The following is a 26,213-nucleotide window of genomic DNA, read 5'->3' on the forward strand; positions in this document are numbered from 1 at the left end:
GGGTGGGACAATGCTGGGTGCTCAGACAGAGGCAGAAAGCAGAGCAGCTTGTTAAGACTTTAGCTTACAAACTTGTTCGATACACCTCCGAACCGGACCGAAACCCCCGTACCGAAACGGTTCAATACAAATACACGTACCATTACACTCCTTAAATACATACATACATACATACATACATACGTACAAAAGGTTGGTGACCCACTTGTGTATACAAAATCTCTGAGTGTCTGCATAAAGCCAAATGTTTTACAGTAAATTTTGCATATTGATCTAATGTGTCATACCCTGAGACAAGATTAACAATCAAACAGTAACGTGTCACTCAATATTTTCTCAGTTTTATGCATTTTTACGTACAAAATATAAAAAACGCAAATCAAATCGCAACTTTGGAGAGAAACATTTCTCAAAATCGTGCAGCCTGGGTTGTCAAATGTGGAACTAAGAACGGCGACATAATAAGCTCGTAGGAGTAAAAAAGGGTGCTCGGTGGCCTTGTGGTTAGAGTGTGAGTTCAAACCCCGCCCGAGTCGTAACCTAAGACTATAAAAATGGGACCCATTACCTTCCTGCTTGGCACTCGGCATCATGGGTTGGAATTGGGGGTTAAATCAGCAAAAATGATTCCTGGGCGCGGCCACCGCTGCTGCTCACTGCTCCCCTCACCTCCCAGGGGGTGGAACAAGGGGATGGGTCCAATGCAGCGGGTAATTTCACCACACCTCGTGTCGGTGTGACTATCAGTGGTACTTTAACTTTTCACCTTTAACAATCAGTTGTCATGCATCACCACAATTACCGCAGCTCAATTTGCTCGCTTACCGTAAGCGCGTGCAATGACTCTGACGCATGGAGGCGGTAAAGATTAACGGAAGACAAAACAGCACGACGGATTAGGGCTGGGAGATGTATCGATATACAATAAATATCGCGGGTTTGTCTCTGTGCGATATAGAAAATGACTATACTGTAATATTTGAGTAGATGTTCTCACGCAGCTGCGGGCATTACACTCTCCTCTTTTCTGTGTCTCCTCACACATTCATAAGTCACTTGCCGTCACGTCATACGTATACGCTAGAGATGCACGGATAGGCAATTATATCATCCGCAACCGCATCACTAAAGTCGCCATCCACCCGAACCAACATTTCATCAAACCCACACCCGCCTGTTGTTATATATCTAATATAAACGATGCAAGGCATTAGTGAGGTTTGGAAGTGTAACTCCCTCCAAATATCACAGACACAATGGCTTCCTTGAACTGATTTATTTGAAGGCGTACTTTCCCTTCAAATCCACCGTGAAAACTGTAATAAATAAAGCCGGTTACAAACGTAAAAATAATAACATGCACAACATGTGGATCCAACATTTTACCAAGTAAAATACCAACAAATGACAAATACCTCGTTGGCCATACCCGGAAGTAGCTTCCTTACATCCGTCGACAGACCGAACAGAACACTTCAAAATAAAAGTATGCCCACATACTGTTTCAAAGAGTTCTGCGCGTTTTTCGTATGTGGGTAACAACATTTAACTATTTAGAATTGGTTGATTTCTATAAGCTAGTAATGTAAAGTGTTGTAGCTGACAAGTTTGGGCTACCTTGATTCTGCAGCCTTCATCAGAGGTGTCACGTGATGTTAGCGTGACGTCTGTGACGTGTTATATGGATTGTACCATCAAGTGTTGTCACGTACAACACTTTACCTACTAGCCTGTATAAATCAACCATTTATAAATACACGTCAGTAGGCTAAATGCACCTCTTCAACATAACATTTAACTATGTATAATGTAGCGGCTGGCTACGGGGTGTTAGCCAATGACTTTGGCTGGGGGGCGGGACTTCCGGGAGGGATAGGGAAGTGACGTTATAGACAGGAAGTGCGAGTTCGAGTTGTCCCGGGAAAAGCGTTAGAGACATGAGAGCTGTTGTGTGCTTGTATTACATCTTGTGCAATAAAGACAAGACCAACAAAGAAGTTGTATGAGCCTTCATTCCTGGGATTATTACAATATATATTTCCAAATTGGTTCAACCGCCACCCGCCCGACCCGCAGATAAACTCCGCGGTTGTGACCGCAAACCGCGCATCTCTAGTATACGCCCTCGCCCAGCGGAGAGGTCGCGGCGTGGCTAACGTTAGCTGTGAGAGAAAGAAGGTGCGGATCTCGTAACAAATGAAGGAAGAACTAATTCCCAAGAAAAACAGCATGTGGTCCATCGTCTGGCGGTGGTTTGGCTTCAAGCGGGAATATGTCGAATAGACAACTGTAATTTGTCAAGTGTGGGGGCACAAGCGTTGCTACCCTCTCTGGTCAACAAAAGCACCTTGAGGATTCTAGCAGGAACTCTCATTCAACCCTTCTTCGATTACGCTTGCACCTCCTGGTACCCCAGCACCTCCAAAACCCTCAAATCTAGACTCCAAACATCCAAGAATAAGCTAGTCTGGTTACTTTTAGACCTCCACCCCAGATCACACCTCAATCCAACACACTTCTCCAAAGTGGGCTGGCTTAGGGTGGAGGACAGAGTAAAACAACTTGCACTGAGCCTAGTCTATAAAATCCGCTACACCTCCTTGATACCGAAGTACATGTCAAACTACTTCCTTAACGTAAATGACCGCCATAACCACAACACCAGGGGGAGCTCCACAAACCACGTTAAACCCAGATTCCGATCTAACAAAGGTCTTAACTCATTCTCTTTCTATGCCACATCAATGTGGAATGCACTCCCAACAGGTATAAAAGTAAGTGCATCTCTATATTCCTTCAAAACCGCTCTAAAACAACACCTCCAGGCAACTTCAACACTTTACTAATACCCTCCTCCATTCACATCCCATCTCCCCGGATTATAAACAACTCAAATGTACTTCTAATGTATATACTTGTTCTTATGCTATGTGAACTCACTATGTTCTCTGCTGGCTGTACATATCCTACTAAATAAGACCTACACTGTTTCAATGTCCACATTTCTCTGTTGATGCAATTGTTGATGACTGAAGTTCTGATATCAACCAAAGCTCCTCATCCCACCCCCAGATTGTAAATGTAAATAATTCAATGTACATACTATGATGATTAACTTGTGTGATGACAGTATTATGTTGATAGTATATATTTGTACCATGAATTGATTAACGTGGACCCCGACTTAAACAATTTGAAAAATGTATTCGGGTGTTACCATTTAGTGGTCAATTGTACGGAATATGTACTGAACTGTGCAATCTACTAATAAAAGTATCAATCAATCAATCAAAAAAACAAAACCAGCATTACTGCTAACACGTAGCATCATTTGAAAAGTCACCTGCTAATAACTTTAATAAATACAGTTTTGGTAAATTGACTTAGTTGTGATTTCCTTCTCTGCATGAAAGTTTAAAAGTAGCATATATTCATGCAGTATGAAGAAGAATGTTTTAATGTAGACACATAGAATCATCATACTGCTGTGATTATATGCATCAGGTGTTCATTCAAGGCTAAGGCAAAATATCGTAATATATATCGTATATCGCGATATGGCCTAAAAATATCGCGGTATTAAAAAAAGGCAATCTCGCCCAGCCCTACAACGGATTTAATTTCTAACACATTTCTCTGCAGTTCACTACAAGCCTGGTACCAAATGTTAAAGGGGAACATTATCACCAGACCTATGTAAGCGTCAATATATACCTTGATGGTGCAGAAAAAAGACCATCTATTTTTTTAACCGATTTCCGAACTCTAAATGGGTAAATTTTGGCAAATTAAACGCCTTTTCTGTTTATCGCGCTGGAGGCGATAATGTCAGAATATGACGTCGCCGAGGTAAAACACCCGCCATTTTCAACACATTACAAACACCGGGTCACAGCTCTGTTATTTTCCGTTTTTTTGACTATTTTTTAGAACCTTGGAGACATCATGCCTCGTTGGTGTGTTGTCGGAGGGTGTAACAACACTAACAGGGAGGGATTCAAGTTGCACCACTGGCAAGAAATCTGCCGCCAGACCCCCATTGAATGTGCCAGAGTGTCTGCGCATTTTACCGGCGATGCTAAAGCAGACATGGCACAGAGATGTATGGATAACCTGCAGATGCATTTGCAACGATAAAGTCAACAAAATCACAAAGGTGAGTTTAGTTGATGTTGACTTATGTGCTAATCAGACATATTTGGTCGCGGCGTGACTGCCAGCTAATCGATGCTAACATGCTACGCTAATCGATGCTAACATGCTATTTACCGGAGGTGCTAAAGCAGACGTGGCACAGAGATGTATGGATAACTTGCAGATGCATTTGCAACGATAGTCAACGAAATCACAAAGGTGAGTTTTGTTGATGTTGACTGCCAGCTAATCGATGCTAACATGCTACGCTAATCGACGCTAACATGCTATTTAACGGCAGTGCTAAAGCAGACATGGCACAGTGATGTATGGATAACCTGCAGATGCATTTGCAACGATAGTCAACGAAATCACAAAGGTGAGTTTTGTTGATGTTGACTGCCAGCTAATCGATGCTAACATGCTATGCTAATCGACGCTAACATGCTATTTACCGGCAGTGCTAAAGCAGACATGGCACAGAGATGTATGGATAACTTGCAGATGCATTTGCAACGATAGTCAACGAAATCACAAGGGTGAGTTTTGTTGATGTTGACTGCCAGCTAATCGATGCTAACATGCTACGCTAATCGATGCTAACATGCTGTTTACCGGAGGTGCTAAAGTAGACATGGCACAGAGATGTATGGATAACCTGCAGATGCATTTGCAACGATAGTCAACGAAATCACAAAGGTGAGTTTTGTTGATGTTGACTGCCAGCTAATCGATGCTAACATGCTACGCTAATCGACGCTAACATGCTATTTACCGGCAGCGCTAAAGCAGACATGGCACAGAGATGTATGGATAACCTGCAAATGCATTTGCAACGATAGTCAACGAAATCACAAAGGTGAGTTTTGTTGATGTTGACTGCCAGCTAATCGATGCTAACATGCTACGCTAATCGACGCTAACATGCTATTTAACAGCAGTGCTAAAGCAGACATGGCACAGAGATGTATGGATAACCTGCAGATGCATTTGCAACGATAGTCAACGAAATCACAAAGGTGAGTTTTGTTGATGTTGACTGCCAGCTAATCGATGCTAACATGCTACGCTAATCGACGCTAACATGCTATTTACCGGCAGTGCTAAAGCAGACATGGCACAGAGATGTATGGATAACTTGCAGATGCATTTGCAACGATAGTCAACAAAATCACAAAGGTGAGTTTTATTGATGTTGACTGCCAGCTAATCGATGCTAACATGCTACGCTAATCGATGCTAACATGCTGTTTACCGGAGGTGCTAAAGTAGACATGGCACAGAGATGTATGGATAACCTGCAGATGCATTTGCAACGATAGTCAACGAAATCACAAAGGTGAGTTTTGTTGATGTTGACTGCCAGCTAATCGATGCTAACATGCTACGCTAATCGACGCTAACATGCTATTTACCGGCAGTGCTAAAGCAGACATGGCACAGAGATGTATGGATAACCTGCAAATGCATTTGCAACGATAGTCAACGAAATCACAAAGGTGAGTTTTGTTGATGTTGACTGCCAGCTAATCGATGCTAACATGCCACGCTAATCGATCCTAACATGCTATTTACCGGAGGTGCTAAAGCAGACATGGCACAGAGATGTATGGATAACTTGCAGATGCATTTGCAACTATAGTCAACAAAATCACAAAGGTGAGTTTTGTTGATGTTGACTGCCAGCTAATCGATGCTAACATGCTACGCTAATCGACGCTAACATGCTATTTACCGGCAGTGCTAAAGCAGACATGGCACAGAGATGTATGGATAACCTGCAGATGCATTTGCAACGATAGTCAACGAAATCGCAAAGGTGAGTTTTGTTGATGTTGACTGCCAGCTAATCGATGCTAACATGCTATTTACCGGAGGTGCTAAAGCAGACATGGCACAGAGATGTATGGATAACCTGCAGATGCATTTGCAACGATAGTCAACGAAATCACAAAGGTGAGTTTTGTTGATGTTGACTGCCAGCTAATCGATGCTAACATGCTACGCTAATCGACGCTAACATGCTATTTACCGGCGGTGCTAAAGCAGTCATGGTACAAAAATGTATGGATAATCTGTAGATGCATCTGCAACTGTATTACGTTTCCTTCCACCCACATTTAATGCGAAAAAAAACTTACCAATCGACGGATTTAAGTTGCTCCCGTGTCAAAAGATGCGAAAATCCTGATCGTTTGGTCCGCACATTTTACCGGCGATGCTAACGCAGCTATTCGACCATGCTATGACAATGAATTTGCTCAATAGCTTCAGTTTCTTCTTCAATACTTTCATACTCCAACCATCTGTTTCAATACATGCGTAATCTGTTGAATCGCTTAAGTCGCTGAAATCCGAGTTTGAATCCGAGCTAATGTCTTGCTGTGGTATTCGCCATTGTTTGTTTACATTGGCAGCACTGTATGACGTCACAGGGGAATGGATAGTCGCATCGCAAGTAGCGAAAATCAAGCACTTTAAAGCTTTTTTTAGGGATATTCCGGGACCGGTAAAATTTTTAAAACATTTTTAAGAAAATACAACAAGCCACTGGGAACTGATTTTTACTGTTTTTAACCCTTTTGAAATTGTGATAATGTTCCCCTTTAGGAGTGTCGTTCAATCACTTGATTAATCGATGAGTGCAATAATTGATCTTAGTCGCGATATTTTGGTCAGGTTTTTGTGGAGTCTTAGAGATGAGCGTTACATAAGTGGGCGATGTCCCTGGCTGATTTCCGGATGAGGGCATCCCAAGGACCGAGGAGTATTTCTGTTACGCCTCCAGGCTTTGTCTGCCTGCCATGCTCGGGAAGCTAGCAGGAAGCCCTCCCCGGTGGGTCACACGGCACACACCCTCCGCCGTGACACATCCGTTCCCGCTTTGCTGCATTATGAACCCCCCCCCCCCCCCCTTCGGTCCGCACACCTGCACACCCGCACATGCACACATCCGCAAACATGGCGACAGCTCACCTCTTCAACACTCCGAACACATTGGCGCACATCTTTAACTGGACCGCCTTCCCATCAGGTGGAGCTCGGCGACGTTAGCGAGGTGTTCGAAAACGAGCACTAAAAAAGAAAACACAAAAGGTGTCTTTTTTTTTTTTTTTTTTTTATAAAATAGGGAGCGACGCAGCTGTGCTCAGCATCAGCACCACTGCCGAGGCCCCGCCCACAATGCCTACGTCACGGAGGGCAGACAGCACACGCACATATGACATTTGAACTGCCACAAAGCGACACCCGTTTGCTGCAAAAGCTTGTTTTTTTTTTGTTTTGTTGTTGTTTTAGTTACGGAGCCGAGAGACGTCGTTAACCCAACTTTTGAGCACGGTTCTTACCTGCAGAGCCAGCGTGCAGCCATTTGGCGCGTGGAGGTGTCGTGCGCAGCTTCCTCGAGCAAAGCTAACCATTAGCTTCCCGAGCTAGCCCCCCCTTTTTTTTGCCTCGTCGCCCACAAGGAGGAGCTAACACGGAGTTTGTTTTTTTTGTTACTCCTCTCGAAGTGGCCGGCGTTTATGCTACAATAAATGAATATTAATACTTAAACTATGGTTGGTTGTTTTCTTTCCGCGCAGACGCCAACGTCGTCACGTTTGGTTTGGCTTTGTAATTGTAAGGTTGCCAACCAGAATAGCGCCTTCTTTTGAGCACCCGGACGTGCCGTTACAGATAAAGCCAGGGCGGGACGATGTTAACTGTTTCCTACCCCACCAACTGCTTTTAAATTCGACTTCCCCAAATTCAACACAAAGACAAAACATCTCAAAGCGTCGAATAACGTATCTAGATAAGAGCGCCATGTAGAGAATACATTCGCGAGTGAACACGCCCATTTTTCGTCCGGGCGTACACGGTGTGTATTCGAAGCCCACCTTTTCTGTCCGTCACGTGACCAGATCCCTGCTGCACCCGGGGGGAGAAGGACGCCGGTGTCGTTAAAGCCATGAGCCGCTGACCTGGAACTAAGCCACGCAACGGCGGCGTGCTGACGTGCGCTGCTCTTCGTCTTTTGAGTGTCTTTGTCGTCATGGCCGTGAGAGCCGCCGCGGAGGGTTTGACGTGGCGCCGCTTCAGTTGTTTACGCCTGCAAAGTGTCATGGCGGAGGTCGGCCGGCGAGAGTGCGGCCAAGTGGCGAGCCAACAAGACGCAGGCCCTGAGGTTCGTACTATACACGTGTGACGTCAGGTTCGTACTATACATTTGTTTCCGATGACGTCGCAACCGTCCCCCAATACATGTTTCCGATGACGTCGCAACCGTCCCCCAATACATGGGTTTCCGATGACGTCACAACCGTCCCCCAATTCCCTTGTCCGCCATCTTGTGTGTCCAAACAAACACTCGGAACCAAGAACGCCTCCGTTGTTATTTTTGTGAGAAATGGGTCACACGTGTGTCGTTTTGGGGCTGTGTAAACCGCGCCAATTCAGGACAAAGAACAACAAAGTACTACGACATCCCCAAGGTTATAGTAAAGCAGGGAAAAGAAACCGAGCGACTGTCGACAGAAAGGCGCAACCTGTGGCTAGCTAGAATCAATCGAGTGGGATTTACCCCTGATCCAGCAAAACGACATTATAAAGTTTGCTCTGATCATTTTGTAACAGGTACTATGATTATGTTGTTCTCTGTATCGATGATAACTTGTGTTATGCTTAGAATAGATGTGAAAATATAGGAGGAACTACTCTCCCGTCCAAAGGCAAAACCTAGTAACTCACGTCTAGTTGATTTTGAGAAAACAAAGGAAAACCAAATCTATCTTGATCAATCAATCAATGTTTACTTATATAGCCCTAAATCACTAGTGTCTCAAAGGGCTGCACAAACCGCTACAACATCCTCGGTAGGCCCACATAAGGGCAAGGAAAGCTCACACCCAGTGGGACATCGGTGACAATGATGACTATGAGAACCTTGGAGAGGAGGAAAGCAATGGATGTCGAGCGGGTCTAACATGATACTGTGAGAGTTCAATCCATAATGGATCCAACACAGTCGCGAGAGTCCAGTCCAAAGCGGATCCGACACAGTCGCGAGAGTCCAGTCCAAAGCGGATCCAACACAGCAGCGAGAGTCCCGTTCACAGCGGAGCCAGCAGGAAACCATCCCAAGCGGAGGCGGATCAGCAGCGCAGAGATGTCCCCAGCCAATACACAGGCAAGCAGTACATGGCCACCGGATCGGACCGGACCCCCTCCACAAAGGAGAGTGGGACATAGAAAAAAAAGAAAAGAAACGGCAGATCAACTGGTCTAAAAAGGGAGTCTATTTAAAGGCTAGAGTATACAAATGAGTTTTAAGGTGAGACTTAAATGCTTCTACTGAGGTGGCATCTAGAACTGTTACCGGGAGGGCATTCCAGAATACTGGAGCCCGAAATGAAAAAGCTCTATAGCCCGCAGACTTTTTTTGGGCTTTGGGAATCACTAATAAGCCGGAGTCCTTTGAACGCAGATTTCTTGCCGGGACATATGGTACAATACAATCGGCAAGATAGGATGGAGCTAGACCGTGTAGTATTTTATACGTAAGTAGTAAAACCTTAAAGTCACATCTTAAGTGCACAGGAAGCCAGTGCAGGTGAGCCAGTACAGGCGTAATGTGATCAAACTTTCTTGTTCTTGTCAAAAGTCTAGCAAAGATCTACAAAGTCATCAAACGTACAGATGTTTTCTTGAGCTTCCATTTTCTTGCCGATTGAGCCATGGATTGAATCCGCTCTCATGAACGTGTGCCCTTTCTCCGGATATTTTATCACAATCTCGGGTGGGCCCCATTCTGTGCTTGCACATTGGGCGAGAGCCGTGTACAGCGTACAGTTTTTTATTTTGACCTCCACAGTTATCTGCCCAAAAGAGTATGCAAGGGGAAGAATCAAGAACAATACATTTAAAGGGGAACATTATCACCAAACCTATACAAGTGTCAATATATACCTTGATCCATCCATCTTCTTCCGCTTATCCGAGGTCGGGTCGCGGGGGTGGCAGCCTAAGCAGGGAAGCCCAGACTTCCCTCTCCCCAGCCACTTCGTTTAGCTCTTCCCGGGGGATCCCGAGGCGTTCCCAGGCCAGCCGGGAGACATAGTCTTCCCAAAATGTCCTGGTTCTTCCCCGTGGCCTCCTACCGGTTGGACGTGCCCTAAACACCTCCCTAGGGAGGCGTTCGGGTGGCATTCTGACCAGATGCCCGAACCACCTCATCTGGCTCCTCTCGATGTGGAGGAGCAGCGGCTTTACTTTGAGTTCCTCCCGGATGCCAGAGCTTCTCACCCTATCTCTAAGGGAGAGCCCCGCCACACGGCGGAGGAAACTCATTTCGGCCGCTTGTACCCGTGATCTTATCCTTTCGATCATGACCGTAGGTGAGGATGGGAACGTAGATAGACCGGTAAATTGAGAGCTTTGCCTTCCGGCTCAGCTCCTTCTTCACCACAACTGATCGATACAGCGTCCGCATTACTGAAGACGCCGCACAGATCCGCCTGTCGATCTCACAATCTACTGTTCCCTCACTCGTGAACAAGACTCCTAGGTACTTGAACTCCTCCACTTGGGGCAGGGTCTCCTCCTCAACCCGGAGATGGCACTCCACCCTTTTCCGGGCGAGAACCATGGACTCGGATTTGGAGGTGCTGATTCTCATTCCTGTCGCTTCACACTCGGCTGAACCGATCCAGCGAGAGCTGAAGATCCCGGCCAGATGAAGCCATCAGGACCACATCATCTGCAAAAAGCAGAGACCTAATCCCGCGGCCACCAAACCGGAACCCCTCAACGCCTTGACTGCGCCTAGAAATTCTGTCCATAAAAGTTATGAACAGAATCGGTGACAAAGGACAGCCTTGGCGGAGTCCAACCCTCACTGGAAACGTGTTCGACTTACTGCCGGCAATGCGGACCAAGCTCTGACACTGATCATACAGGGTTAGGAAGGCAGACGGACTCGGGACATGGCATTTAGGTAAAAACATGATTTAATTTTAACTAAAAAAATATACAAACACAAATCGCTCACAGTGGAGGCACAACTTGGGCTAAGGAACAAAGCTAACGCATAAACAGACTAAGAACATAAATCAAACGAAACTTACTTGACATGGCATGAAGCACGAAACTATGGCAAGGCATGAAACAAGTCAGCACAGGGCGACTGACTGGCAAAGACGAGCTTAAATACTGCCTCTGATTAGTGCTCGGGAAGCAGGTGAGCGGGCACCAGAGACAGGTGGACAAAATGAGTAACTAAGGAAACCAGACAAGGGAGTGGAAAAAAACAGGAACTTAAAGAGTCCAAAGGACAAACAGCACATGGCCAAACAAAAACATGATCAAAAGACATGACATTTGATTTATTATTGGTTAGCTTCAGAATAACAATGTTATTAAAAAGAACAAGAGACTTATTATACTCTAAAAATGTTGGTCTTACTTAAAAATGCACACATTTAGTTGTATTCAGTGTTAAAAAATATGATATGGCTCTCACGGAAATACATTTTGAAATATTTGGCTTTCATGGCTCTCTCAGCCAAAAAGGTTCCCGACCCCTGCCCTAAAACTTCCATATCCCTATATAAACTACAAGAAAATCCCCAAAAGGCTTTCTATGTGATTAATGATTGAAAATCTTTATTAATAATAATAATATTACTACATTAGCCTAACACAATTGTTGTTTATTCATTTTAGGAAAACGAGGAGATCTATACGATTTTACCAACCCGGACTGGGCGCCCTCCTTAAAAATGGGACCAGAAGTACCCCAACTCGCAACCTGTTGATCCACAATCATCTAAAAAGCGATATCAACGAGCAAAAGGCAGGCACGAAAAATATAAACGCTCTAAGGCAGCAGAAGGTCTCCTGGAGTTGCAGAGAGGTATGGTCTTGTACCCGACTTTCTTGACTGCAGATGGAAGTAGCCAGTAAAATTTTTCCTGTGTGACTGTCATCTTGACGCTCGCTTCAATGGCAAACAAGACATATTTCGCCGATGCCTGCCATACACATAGTGTCCTGATAAAACACGACCCGTCCTCTCTGATATGACCCATGGCACCAAACACGGATCAGTTGATCTCTGAGAGTGACGAACACGAGCGATCAGCACACATTTATCTTCCATTGTAGCCAGTTTAATTTCCAGTACCCATCCACACACAAAGTAATTGTACGCTTCGAGCGAGTTGTAGCCCTTGAGCTCATCCAGGGTGTAGGCACTAACATTGTTCACCAAATAGTTGACAATGTCGGGGTAAGTTGTATCAGGATAACATTTCAAGTCCGTTGTCCATTCGTGCTTTCCCATCTTATGCAGACCTTTATCGCCAATATCCTTCAATTTCTGTAAATACCCGGCTTTGCAAACCCCATCTAGCGTCTGTCTGTAGGGAACTTGAACGACTTCTTTGAAATTCCCCGAAGTGGACGTCAATGTTGCTGCGAAAGTGTGGAAAAATATTTAGAAAACTGCCGCAGACGAGTAAACAAAGTTTTGACACACAAGATGGGACAAGAAGTACGGGTAATCACCGCTAGCGGAAACCTATGTATTAGGAAGCGGTTTTGGATGTGGATGTATTGTTATATGATCTGCTGCAAAGCTCACTTTGTGATCCATGGCATTTACAAATGTGGCTGTGACGCCTTAAGAGTCGCGCTGGACAATGAGCTGGCAGTTTGGGCTATTGTATTTTTTTGGGGGGGGGGGGGGTCCTGTCTCTTAAAGACCTACTGAAAGCCACTACTACCGACCACGCAGTCTGATAGTTTATATATCAATGATGAAATATTAACATTGCAACACATGCCAATACGGCCTTTTTAGTTGACTAAATTGCAATTTTAAATTTACCGGGAGTTTCGTCTTGAAAACGTCGTGTAATGATGACGTGCACGCAAGACGTCACAGGTTTTAGGGACGGCGTGGCGCAGTGTGTGGAGAGTGGCCGTGCGCAACCCGAGGGTCACTGGTTCAAATCCCACCTACAACCAACCTCGTCACGTCCGTTGTGTCCTGAGCAAGACACTTCACCCTTGCTCCTGATGGTTGCTGGTTGGCGCCTTGCATGGCAGCTCCCTCCATCAGTGTGTGAATGTGTGTGTGAATGGGTAAATGTGGAAGTAGTGTCAAAGCGCTTTGAGTACCTTGAAGGTAGAAAAGCGCTATACAAGTACAACCCATTTATTTATTTATTTATGTTTTTAGGAAGTATGAGCGCTGCACACACACACAGCTAAAAGTCGTCTGCTTTAATCGCATAATTACACAGTATTTTGGACATCTGTGTTGCTGAATCTTTTGCAATTGGTTCAATTAATATTGGAGAAAGTCACAGTAGAAAGATGGAGTTGGGAAGATTTTAGCCTTTAGCCACACAAACACACGGTGATTCCTTGTTTAAAATTCCTGGAGGTGAAACTTTACTATGGATCATAGCGCGGTCAAGCAAACATGAATCACGACGGAATGTCAACCAGCAGGTTTCGGTGAGAAAATTGTGGCAAAAAGTCGCTTCTTACCGGAGAAAAGCTGAGCTTGTGCCGTCCATAAAGCTGCCGTCGACTCCCCTGAGACACTGAGCGTCAAAACACCCGTGGAGACACACCTCCGCCTATCAGGTACTGTTAAACTCACTAAAACACTAGCAACACAATAGAAAGGTAAGGGATTTCCCAGAACTATCATAGTAAATGTCTCTAAAAACATCAGAATCAGTCCCAATGCAATCGCGTTTTTTTCTTTTCTTATTTAAATTTTTTTTTTTGTTTTCTAGTCCGTCGCTATCAATATCCTCAAACACGAATCTTTCATCCTTGCTCAAATTAATGGGGGAATTGTCGTTTTCTCAGTCCGAATAGCACTTTTTGTTGGAGGCTCCCATTAAAATCAATGTGAATATGTGAGGAGTTATCAACATGTGACGTCATCGTCTGCGACTTCCGGTAGAGGCAGGACTTTTCTCTTAGCACCGAAAGTTGCAAACTTTATCGTGGATGTTCTCTACTAAATCCTTTCAGCAGAAATATGGCAATATCGCGAAATGATCAAGTATGACACATAGAATGGACCTGCTGTCCCCGTTTAAATAAGAAAATCTCATTTCAGTGGACCTTTTTAATTTGCTTTGATTTTTTTATTAAAGAGCAACTGAAAGCCACTACTACCCACCACGCAGTCTGATAGTTTATATATCAATGATGAAATATTAACATTGCAACACATGCCAATACGGCCTTTTTAGTTTACTAAATTGCAATTTTAAATTTCCCGCGAGTTTCCTGTTGAAAACGTGTTTGTGACGTTATTGGTTGTAGCGCACATCTTAGCCCAGCACCACATACGGCTAAAAGTCGTCTCTTTTCATCGCATAATTACACAGTATTTTGGACATCTGTGTTCCTGTATCTTTTGCAATTTGTTCAATTAATAATGGAGATTATAAAGAAGAATGCTGTTGGTGGAAAGTGGTGGATTGCAGCTGCCTTTAGCAACCGAAACAAAGAGAGAAAAGAGGAAAAATAACAATCAAATTAAATACACATTAATATGCAGCACTATACATGCATGTCCATACACAATATAATATAAAGGTGTGCATAATAACAAATATATACTGCACTTAACTATGCTATGCATGAACGTCAACATTTTCTGAAGCTTCAGAGCCATAAATGGCGATTATGTGGTCTCTGTAGCCATCTAGAGGCCAAACTACACCATCGCAGTTGCTATGGCGTTAAATAAACTATGCGTTATTGGAAACGCCGTCAATGAGACTAAATATCTCTCAATTGACCCAAAAACACCTGAACTTAGCATACAATGCACCAAAAATGTGCAGAAGTAGCAAGTCTTGACATTAAGTTCAAATGCTGTAACAAAATATGACAAAACTTACATTTAGTCGTCAACGCACACAAGGCTGGCTGCCACCATTGATCCAAACCGGCTATTCCGACAAAGACGTGCTTTAAAGGGGAAATGACGTCACAGATTGACCACTCAACTTAAAGACACAGGAACATTACAGATCTGGTTAACAGCACACAATAGGCTTTCGTACCCAGAACCCCTTGCAACACTAACTCTTCCGGGACCCTACAATATATATATCCCTCGCTACCACCAAACCTGCCCACTTCAACCCCGCCGCCTCCTCCATCTCCCAAATTCGGAGATCTCAAGGTTGGCAAGTATGTTCACTACTGGTAACTGATTTGAACATCCATCCATCCATTGTCTACCGCTCATTCCCTTTGGGGTAGCGGGGGGTGCTAGTGCCTTTCTCAGCTACAATCGGGTGGAAGGCAGGGTACACCCTGGACAAGTCGCCACCTCATTGCAGGATCAACACAGATAGACAGACAACATTCACACACTAGGGCCAATTTAGTGTTGCCAATCAACCTGTCCCCAGGTGCATGTCTTTGGAGGTGGGAGGAAGCTGGAGTTCCCGGAGGGAACCCACGCATTCACGGGGATGACATGCAAACTCCACGCAGAAAGATCCCGAGCCAGGGATTGAACCCAAGACTCCTCAGACCTTCGTATTGTGAGGCAGACGCACTAACCCCTCTCTCCCACCGTGAAGCCCCTGATTTGAACAATATTAGAGTATTAGCTGACAACCTGTTCTGCCCTGTTAGCCGGGAAAGAGAATCATGCATTTGGTTCATATTGGTTCTCAGTGAACAAACCAGACTCAGGGTTGCTGCCCTATTCTGGACAATCCAGAGCTTACTGATCTCACCACTCGCAGTAGACGCCCAGACTGTAGAACAATAGTCCGGATGACACAAGACTAAACTCTTAACAATCTAACAAAGAAGAGGACGATCAACAAAAGCAGCACATTTCCTGGAAATACCAAGAGCCCCTCCCATCCTTGAAACCCTATCACTGATATAATTTGACCAGGATAGCGGGCAGTTCTTCGTCACTCCAAGGAGCTTTGCACTTCTGACCCGTTGAACTGTTGAAATACCTAGCCTCCGATCCGACTTTGTTTCACAAATTAACCCTTGCCTTGTCCCCAATACAATACTTTTTGTTTTTGAGATGTTAAGGACAAGTCTGTTGCATACTGTCCTGTCATGCACAGCTTTTAGTTCCTCACTCACTACTACATTAAGTACACTGCATGATATAAAGTTGCATCATCAGCATAAAGAACCAATTTGGCACGCCCAAGGTAAATCTTTGGTGAATATAGAAAACACAATCTAAACTCCTGCTATTCGACAAGCTGCCATTAACATACACCTGTTGTGATCTTGAGGACAAATAACTCTGTATCCACAGTAGAGATGTAGGCAATTATATCATCCGCAACCGCATCACCAAAGTCGTCATCCACCCGCCGTACACCCGAACCGTACATCAGAACCGTACCCGCCCGCTGAAATACATCAGTGGTCGGCTGCCTTTACCACTCACAGAGCTATTTAAACCTGTTTCACAGAGTAATGAAGACAATTGGAACTGCTAACGTTCTCACGATTATCCAATAGCGTTCATCCTGATGAAAAGAATATGGACGTGCTGTGAAGCCATTGCCTTTGACACCAACTACATGTACAAACCGATTGTTAGTCCGGCAACATGTTGTGTGCAGCTTCCGCAATCACATGTACAAGATTGAAAGGCATACTGGGTGATACAGAGTACACTGATGGTTGTGATATAAACAACTTTAACACTTACTAATATGCGCCACGCTGTGAAGCCACACCAAACAAGATTGACAAACACATTTCAGGAGAACATCCTCACAGTAACACAACATAAACGCAACACAACAAATACCTAGAATCCTTTGTATCTGTGACACAACCTGAATATTTTACACCCCCGCGCCCCCAACCCCGCCCACCTTACTGACGCACAGGGGGGTGGTGGGGTTTGCTGCTAGCGGGGTGTTTAAAATAGTCAGGGTTTGTCACAGATACAAAGGATTCTGGGTATTTGTTGTGTTGCGTTTGTGTTGTGTTACTGTGAGGACGTTCTCCCGAAATGTGTTTGTCAATCTTTTATTGTGTGGCTTCACAGCGTGGCGCATATTACGAAGAGTGTTAAAATTGTTTATATCACCACCATTAGTGTACTCTGTGTCACCCAGTATGCCTTGCAGTCGTGTGCGTGTTGCCGCGGAAGCCACACACAACATGATGCTGGACTGATAAGCAGATCGTACATGTTGTAGAAGGCGACAAAGCCAATGGCCTCATAGCACGTCCTAATACTTAATATCTGGGTGACTGCCGGCAGTCATTCAAGAGAATAATAGCGTCTCCTATTGTTTTCTTCGCTTTATGACACGGGTCTTAAATGGCTCTTTAAATGGCAAAGGATACCGATCCCAGAACCATGTATATCAAATATTTCCGGATGGTTCAACCGCCACCCGCCCGAATCTAATTAAAATCTATTTTTTCGTCATGTTACCCGCCCGACCCGCGGTTTATCCGCGGATGAAACCGCAAACCGCGCATCTCTAATCCACATTAAAGGCGAAGTCTTAAAACCATAACATTTAAGTTTCTCAATTAAAAGAGAGCGGTCAATCACGTCAAAAGCAGCGCAAATATCTAACAGCACAGCTCCAACCAACATAGAATTATCTATAGCAGGGGTCTCAAACTCAATTTACCTGGGGGCCACTGGATGCAGAGTCTGGGTGAAACTGGGCCGCAAGAAAAGATTTCTTTAAAAAAATGTTGCATACTCCTCCGCATGTCTAGTTGTATGATGACGTTTCAAATTTGATTCCGTGTGCAAATAACACACGTCGGGGGACAGATGTGCTCAACAAAGAAATATTGCACCTCCCACTTTTCCTGGAATTGTGTTTGCTCATCACAAACCTTTCTCTTCACTGCAGGCTTTGAAAAAGACACGTTTTGGGGTTGTGGATTATATTTGTACCCAGCCAACGCATGGAGAATCATTTCATTTCCGCAATGTGTCGTTCCAGTTTTCCTCCCTACAGCAACACCGCGGTCGGCGGATAATCGTACCGGGTTAGCGAGTGCAAAAAAGTGACGGCGTCGTAGAAATGTATGTAGAGTTCGTGTGAGGCAATGCAAATTAAACAATAAAAAAAGAACAAATAACGGTTTGAATTGATCCACGTTATCGGGGACTGTTATTACTGACGGACAGGTGTCGCAGTGTGACTGCAGCCGGGCACGTAAGAAAATCCTCGTCTCCATGGCAACGTCCTGTCGCTTTCACTCATTTGCCGCTTTTCCACTAACCCAGGGGTAGGCAATCCAGAATGTTGAAAGAGCCATTTTGGACCCAAATAACACAACACTAAATTGGCTCTAGTGTGTGAATGTGAGTGTGAATGTTGTCTGTCTATCTGTGTTGGCCCTGCGATGAGGTGGCGACTTGTCTAGGGTGTACCCCGCCTTCCGCCCGATTGTAGTTGAGATAGGCGCCAGCGCCACCCGTGACCCCAAAAGGGAATAAGCGGTAGAAAATGGATGGATTAACACAACACTGTCAAGCGCCATTCATATAAAAATCGCGGGCCGCACTAACATTAAACTTTCATATTAAGGTGGGTGCCGCAAAATAACGTCTCGTCGGCCACTTTTCTGAGACCCCTGATCTATAGCATTAAGCCAATCGTCGGTCATTTGTATAAGTCGTGGACTTAGTGGCCCTTTCTATGCATGTTGAGAATCCGTTGCTAGCTCATTTGATTGAAAGTAAGCTTGAATTTGTACATTCATACATTTCTCCAGTTTTTTACATAAACCAGGCAAGATTGGTCTAGAATTGCCCTCATTGAAGGCCAATTTGGTATCCTTATGTAGAGGAGTAACCTTTGCCACCTTCTATAATATTTGGACACAGGTCCACTTTTGTAAACATTTTTTAAAAATATGACAGCCACTGATATGATAACAGAAGTCATTCTCAGTAACTTACTATCCAGGTTGTCTATACCAGCTACCTTGTTGTCCGGAAGAGAGTCTAGTAACCTCACTGACTTCAACCTGATAAAAATTGAATTTACACCCCTTATTATCCATTATATTTTTGCTAATGAGGTCAGTTGATTTGTTGTTATTGGATATATGCATACCATGTCTTAACTGAGATACCTCGTCAACATAACCGTTATTAAAATGATTTGCAATGCCAGAGAGGCTGCGGCGGTGGCGATGACCAAGAAGAACACGGAGTTGGAATATAATTACAACAGTTTATGTACATATTTATATACATATTAATATAATATTTACATGTTTATATAATATATAACTACAAGCTCCATTCACAGACAGAGTCCCATTGCTTTTATGAGCGTTCGAGCGTGTCAAAAGCCGGAAAAAAAAAATATATATATATATATTTTTTTAAAATTATTTTTATTTAATTTTTTTATTTGTGGCGGCCGTAATTCTTTCGTGGCGGGCCGCAACAAATTAATGTGTGGTAAACCCTGATATATGTATGTAGGTATATATATGTGTGTGTTTATATATTTGTTTATATATAGGTGCACATGTATATCTGTGTGTGTATGTATATATATATATATATATATACATATATATATATTTTTTATTTAATTTTTTTTAAAGACAATACTGTGCTATGGGTGACTAAGTGTACTATTATTATTAGTTTAAAAAAATGTTGTTTTTTCTCTTTACATTCCAATTTTTTGTTTTTTTTTAGTTATTTATTGTATGATTAGAAGCTACACAACATTTTAGCAGACACGTTATATTTGCAAAAAGTATTGAACGCGGAGTTGGAATATAATTACAACACTTTATGTACATATTTATATACATATTAATATAATATTTACATGTTTATATAATATGTAACTACAAGCTCCATTCACAGACAGAGTCCCATTGCTTTCATGAGCGTTCGAGCGTGTCAAAAGCCGGAAAAAAAAAAATATATATATATATTTTTTAAATTCTTTTTATTTAATTTTTTTATTTGTGGCGGCCATAATTCTTTCGTGGCGGGCCGCAACAAATTAATGTGTGGTAAACCCTGATATATGTATGTAGGTATATATATGTGTGTGTTTATATATTTGTTTATATATATGTGCACATGTATATCTGTGTGTGTATGTATGTATATATATATATATATATATATATATATATTTTTTTTTTAAAGACAATACTGTGCTATAGGTGACTAAGTGTACTATTATTATTAGTTAAAAAAAATGTTGTTTTTTCTCTTTACATTCCAATTTTTTGGTCTTTTTTAGTTATATATTATATGATTAGAAGCTACACAACATTTTAGCAGACACGGTATATTTGCAAAAAGTATTGTTTCAGTATCGCCGACACCAGTTTGAATTTGACTTGGTATCGGATTGGAACGAAAGTGAGCAGTATGGCACATGGCGACTGAATACATCACATTACATGTCATGTACGTAGGAAGACAATGAATGACTGTCACCTCCTCCAAGGACAAATCCCGACACATTCAGTTGAATGTTTTCACCCTCTTGCCTTGTTTCTTTTCAGGGGTCAAAGTTCAGGCCGGCGCCCAGCTCCACACACGACTGGATCGGCCCCCCCAACCCTCTGTCCAACCTGCGACCCGTGATCTACCGCGTCCCCGAGAATGAGTCCGAGCTGGAGGGACGCTTGAGGACTCTGAGGCAGGCCACCGAGGACTGGAACCACCGCTTCTGGACGACGCAGAATCTCAGTTTCAGCAAGGTCTCGCCACTTTTGTCAAACACATACCGTGTGTGGCACCGCTCGCTTTTTATCATTCGGTTTTTGACGAAAATAATTGCATACCGTCCCAATTATCATACGACCTGGTCTGTTTGCCCGCATTCAGCGAAATCGGGTGCCCAAACTCAGATTTTTTTCATTAACTACGACTGAAAAATAATCCATAACGGGGCCTAAGAAAGTTGTAAGTGCCAGCACTTGGATAAAAAAAGTAAACATTTTTTTCCATCTCTGGTTGGAAAGAAAGTAGGCCGATATCAATACCGATCACATGTATTTGTCATATGGTGAGTACTATCAACAGTGTAACAATATTCAAACTAGTTCCTTATTCTATTTTTAGAATAAAGTCAATAGTACACAATAACTAAAAGCAAAAATGACCTTCTATTCATCTAGTTCCAGTCCAAGGACTTTTCATCCGAGTTTATAAATTAACAACAAACATTTTGAGGAAATAGATAGATAGATAGTACTTTATTTATTCCGTCAGGAGAGTTCCTTCAGGAAAATTAAAATTTTCAGCACAATCCCATTCAAGATCAGTCAAACATTAGAGGGAGACAGAACAGGATCGCTGACGGGTCTGCCGGCTTCCAGCGCCCCTTACAAAAAAGATGACATACAGGTAAACAAGGGTGGGGGAATGGGAGAAAGAAAAATAGAAGATTAAAATAAAATAAAAAAATCGGTCTTAGCCTGGGCCCTGGAGAGGGGGTGCAGACTGAGGCCAAGGGAAAAAAAAAAACACAACTCATAGCCATAGTACACATCCCTCTAATAGAACTTGATTGTATCGATCGAGTATGAATCAACGATTATAATGATTCATTTCCTGTCATTAATTGCTTACTTTGGGGGCGGTGTAGCTCGGTTGGTAGAGTGGCCGTGCCAGCAACTTGAGGGTTCCAGATTCAATCCCAGTTTCCGCCATCCTAGTCACTGCTGTTGTGTCCTTGAGCAAGACACTTTACCCACCTGCTCCCAGTGCCACCCACACTGGTTTAAATGTAACTTAGATATTGGGTTTCAGTATGTAAAAGCGCTTTGAGTCACTAGAGAAAAGCGCTATATAAATATGCTTCATGTCACTTTCTGCTGTATCTGTGTTCCATCTACACTTCTTGAACTTTTCTAAGCACCTTAGTGTGGTTTCAAGCTGGTTTAGTGATTAACTATGCTAATCCTATTTGACAATTATACTTAAAATACTAAGAAATGCAGCCAGGGGGCACTAAAAATAATGTTCTCCAAAGAGAGTTGTCGTTTGTGATCTGCGATCCCCTCCAAGGTTTTCTCATTGTCATCCCATTGGGTTGAGTTTTTTTCTTGCCCTGATGTGGGATCGTTAGGGCTTGTGCAGCCCTTTGAGATACTCGTGATGTAAGGCTATATAAGTAAACATTTATTGATTGATTGATCTATTAATCGCCAATGGCGATCACGTACCTTTCCACGAAAATCCATGGACACATCCCTAAAAGTAAGTGACTGAAGGACAGTACTGAGAAGAACTGGTTGACATTTATTGAACTACACGAGTGTGGCGTATGTGTCACTAATGTGCGATACTACAGATTTTCTTTCCGATCCGTTACTGAGTAAGATTCAGGCTGGTATCGCCGATATCGATTTATTACCGGCACTTTGTGCAAATATAACTAATGTGTCTGCTAAAATTTCAACAGTTGTGGGTTTTCAAATAATAACATATCTATCTGGACAAACAACAGTTAGAATGTAAGAAAAAAGAGCAGACATCGAAATATAAAGAGAAACAGCGGAACTTTTTAAACTAATAATTAGGAATATACTTTTGTCACATATAACACGGTTGGTGTGTGTGTGAGTATTTTATTTTTTCATGAACTAGTAATTAGTATATTTCATTTTATTGTAAAAACTTAATATCTCTGAAAAGTCAAGTATTGGGGGGCCAGTGTGTGTGTGTGTGTGTGTGTGTGTGTGTGTGTGTGTGTGTGTGTGTGTGTGTGTGTGTGTGTGTGTGTGTGTTTATATATATATATATATGTGTGTGTATGTATGTATATATATATGTATATATGTGTATGCATATGTGTGTGTATGTATTTGTATATATGTGTATATATGTGTGTATGTATATGTGTGTGTGTGTATATGTGTATATGTATGTGTTTGTATGTATGTATATATATATATATATATATATATATATATATATATAAATTCGCAACCCCCAATAGATGGATAGACAGTACTTTATTGATTCCTTCAGTAGAGTTTCATTCAGGAAAATTAAAAGGAACTCTCCTGAAGGACTCAATAAAGTACTATCCATCTATAATATATATTTATATATATATATATGGCATTTTAAATGTGTAGAAGAATAAAGAATTAAGGTTATGACAGAGGGCCCTATATATATATATATATAAATATATATATATATATATGGCATTTTAAATGTGTAGAAGAATAAAGAATGAAGGTTATGACAGAGGGCCCTGTGATTAGGTGGCGACTTGTCCAGGGTGTACCCGCCTTCCGCCCGATTGTAGCTGAGATAGACACCAGCGCCCCCTGCGACCCCGAAGGGAATAAGCGGTAAAAAATGGATGGATGGATGGGTTATGACGGAGGGAAAAAAAATCAGTTTTCAACTATTTAAAAAAAAAAAGAAAAGTGCATTAAGGCTGTAAAGTGTGTTTTATCCGATTATTCAAACTAAACGATCGATTACTAAAAGAATGGCCAGCTGCAGTTGTAACTTTTATGTATGTTGGTTGTTTTGTATTATATGCAGGGTGGCCTTGTTTGTATTATAACAGTGAAGCACATTTTTACACAGCGAGATGGTGTAAGAAATATACATTCATGACTCTTAAGTTGGGCTTCACGGTGGCAGAGGGGTTAGTGCGTCTGCCTCACAATACGAAGGTCCTGCAGTCCTGGGTTCGAATCCAGGCTGGAGATCTTTCTGTGTGGAGTTTGCATGTTCTCCCCGTGAATGCGTGGGTTCCCTCCAGGTACTCCGGCTTCCTCCCACTTCCAAAGACATGCACCTGGGGATAGGTTGATTGGCAACACTAAAATTGGCCCTAGTGTGTGAATGTTGTCTGTCTATCTGTGTTGGCCCTGCGATGAGGTGGCGACTTGTCCAGGGTGTACCCCGCCTTCCGCCCGATTGTAGCTGAGATAGGCGCCAGCGCCCCCCGCGACCCCGAAAGGGAATAAGCGGTAGAAAATGGATGGATGGATGGACTCTTAAGTTGCCCCACCCTCCTTTTAACTGTGCGCAATTACACCATTTTACCAGCAGGGAGCAGCATTACCATCAGCTTTTCTTTGCCACTATTGACCGAGCTATTAGTCTGACTAACATACATTTGTCGCATGACGTCAAGCATCCTTTTTGTTTTGCGTGCAGGACAAAGACGCTTTCATCGCCTCCGAGCTGAAGGTCAAAGGCTTGTCTGAGCGAGATGAGCAAGGTGAGGACGCAACACGCTCCTGTCGGCGTTTTACTAGGGCTGGACGATCAATCACTTTTTTGATTTCGATTTTGGCTTTTCACGATCATAGAACTATTATAATCGGACAAAAAACCCCACATCTCACCTGGTTGTTGTTGTGAACGATATCACGGATGTTAGATCAATGCCTATTGGTTATAGTATCCGCCCTGAGATAGGTAGGTCATGAGTCATACCAAAGACTACAAAAATGGGAGCCGTTACCTCCCTGCTTGGCAATCAGCATCAAGGTTTGGAATTAGCTAAATCACCAAAAATGACTCCCACCGCTGCTGCTCACTGCTCCCCTCATCTCCCAGGGGTTGATCAAGGGTGATGGGTCAAATGCAGAGAATAATTTTGCCACACCTAGTGACAATCATTGGTGATTTAATTCAGATGTAATGAACTTGAGAGGCTCAACCTTTTTATTTTATTTTTTAAACATCCTGAAGTCGTCTCAAAACTCGCCACCCTCAGAACGGCAGCACACTACCCCCCCCCCCTTCACAAAAACAGCGCAACATCCGGTCTGACTGCGCTGACAGAATAAAGGTTTCAAAAAGTACCTGTGCTTAAAAAACACTTATTGATACATTATGCTGTGACTTACAATACCGGTCAAAATGGATGTATTGCACCATAAAATGTGAGCATTTTTGCATTTAATTCACAACAATGGTTAATACATTTTATTAATGGTGGTAAAATAAGTAAAACGGTTAAAAGAAAGGGGCTTCACGGTGGCAGAGGGGTTAGTGCGTCTGCCTCACAATACGAAGTTCCTGCAGTCCTGGGTTCAAATCCAGGCTCGGGATCTTTCTGTGTGGAGTTTGCATGTTCTCCCCGTGACTGCGTGGGTTCCCTCCGGGTACTCCGGCTTCCTCCCACTTCCAAAGACATGACATTTAGTGTTGATTGGCAACACTAAATGGTCCCTAGTGTGTGAATGTGAGTGTGAATGTTGTCTGTCCATCTGTGTTGGCCCTGCGATGAGGTGGCGACTTGTCCAGGGTGTACCCCGCCTTCCGCCCGATTGTAGCTGAGATAGGCGCCAGCGCCCCCCGCGACCCCGAAAGGGAATAAGCGGTAGAAAATGGATGGATGGATGGGTTAAAAGAAAGAAAATTTAAAAATGATTATATTGCTATTTTTATTTTTGTTGCTGTTACTATTAGTACCGTATTTTCCAGACTGTAGAGCGCACTGGCCTGTAAGCCGCAGCCGCTAAATTTGAGAAATGAAACATATTTTTCCTTATATTAGCTGCACAAGATTATAAACCGCAGGCATATACATAGTGACATTTATTTTCATAGAAAGATTTTGTAAATATTTATTTACATACCTTAATTGTTTCCAAAGTGTGCCAGTAAAACGGCTGATCAAACAAAACAGAAGTCATGGACCCACTAGCTGCGGAAGCTAGCTCTCCAATCAGCTCAAAAGACTCAATAACTCCACGGTGACGTTTTAGTAAATTTACTGAGGAATTTGTGACACTGAAACAATACAAAAAGAACGCCGTCGTAGGCAGAGGTGGGTAGTAATGCGCTACATTTACTCCGTTACATTTACTTGAGTAACTTTTGGGATATATTGTACTTCTACGAGTAGTTTTTATGCAACATACTTTTACTTGAGTATATTTATACTTCTTTTACTCCGCTCCATTTATCTACATTCGACTCGCTACTTTTGTTTATCGATCTGTTAATGTTTGTTTTGGTTTATAACAGAGCGTCATAAACCAAATCACATGCAGTCACTGGTGACGTTGGACCAATCAAACAGAGCCAGGCGGTCACATGACCTGACTTA

The 26,213-nt window shown here is 42.9% G+C and overlaps 2 protein-coding genes across 10 annotated transcripts in view; one reads left to right on the top strand and one right to left on the bottom strand.

Moving 5' to 3' along the window:
- Nucleotides 1-26,213, top strand: part of LOC133542284 (kinesin light chain 1) — a 242,844-nt gene that overhangs the window by 111,329 nt on the left and 105,302 nt on the right. For 4 of the 6 annotated variants that reach the window (XM_061886261.1, XM_061886265.1, XM_061886264.1 and 1 more), the window contains exons 1-3: nucleotides 7,998-8,302; nucleotides 20,677-20,874; nucleotides 24,308-24,371. In XM_061886261.1, the coding sequence (XP_061742245.1) occupies nucleotides 8,171-8,302; nucleotides 20,677-20,874; nucleotides 24,308-24,371 (394 nt within the window). In that variant the 5' untranslated portion in view covers nucleotides 7,998-8,170. Of the gene's footprint in view, nucleotides 1-7,997; nucleotides 8,303-11,882; nucleotides 12,029-20,676; nucleotides 20,875-24,307; nucleotides 24,372-26,213 lie in introns of those variants that run through there. The other 2 variants (XM_061886269.1, XM_061886263.1) reach the window with 2 other exon arrangements.
- The window catches only part of LOC133542287 (BAG family molecular chaperone regulator 5-like), a 29,715-nt gene that overhangs the window by 2,676 nt on the left and 826 nt on the right, over nucleotides 1-26,213 (bottom strand). Inside the window, exons 1-2 of one of the 4 annotated variants that reach the window (XM_061886275.1) lie at nucleotides 7,482-7,874; nucleotides 7,111-7,209 (exon numbers count right to left, since the gene is read on the bottom strand). The exons of 1 other annotated variant lie outside the window; for it this stretch is intronic. In XM_061886275.1, coding sequence (XP_061742259.1) covers nucleotides 7,111-7,142 — 32 coding nt within the window. In that variant the 5' untranslated portion in view covers nucleotides 7,143-7,209; nucleotides 7,482-7,874. Of the gene's footprint in view, nucleotides 1-7,110; nucleotides 7,210-7,481; nucleotides 7,877-26,213 lie in introns of those variants that run through there. 2 more of the 4 variants (XM_061886276.1, XM_061886278.1) reach the window with 2 other exon arrangements.

This window comes from Nerophis ophidion, linkage group LG24 (genome assembly GCF_033978795.1).
Source record: "Nerophis ophidion isolate RoL-2023_Sa linkage group LG24, RoL_Noph_v1.0, whole genome shotgun sequence".
NCBI lineage: Eukaryota > Metazoa > Chordata > Actinopteri > Syngnathiformes > Syngnathidae > Nerophis > Nerophis ophidion.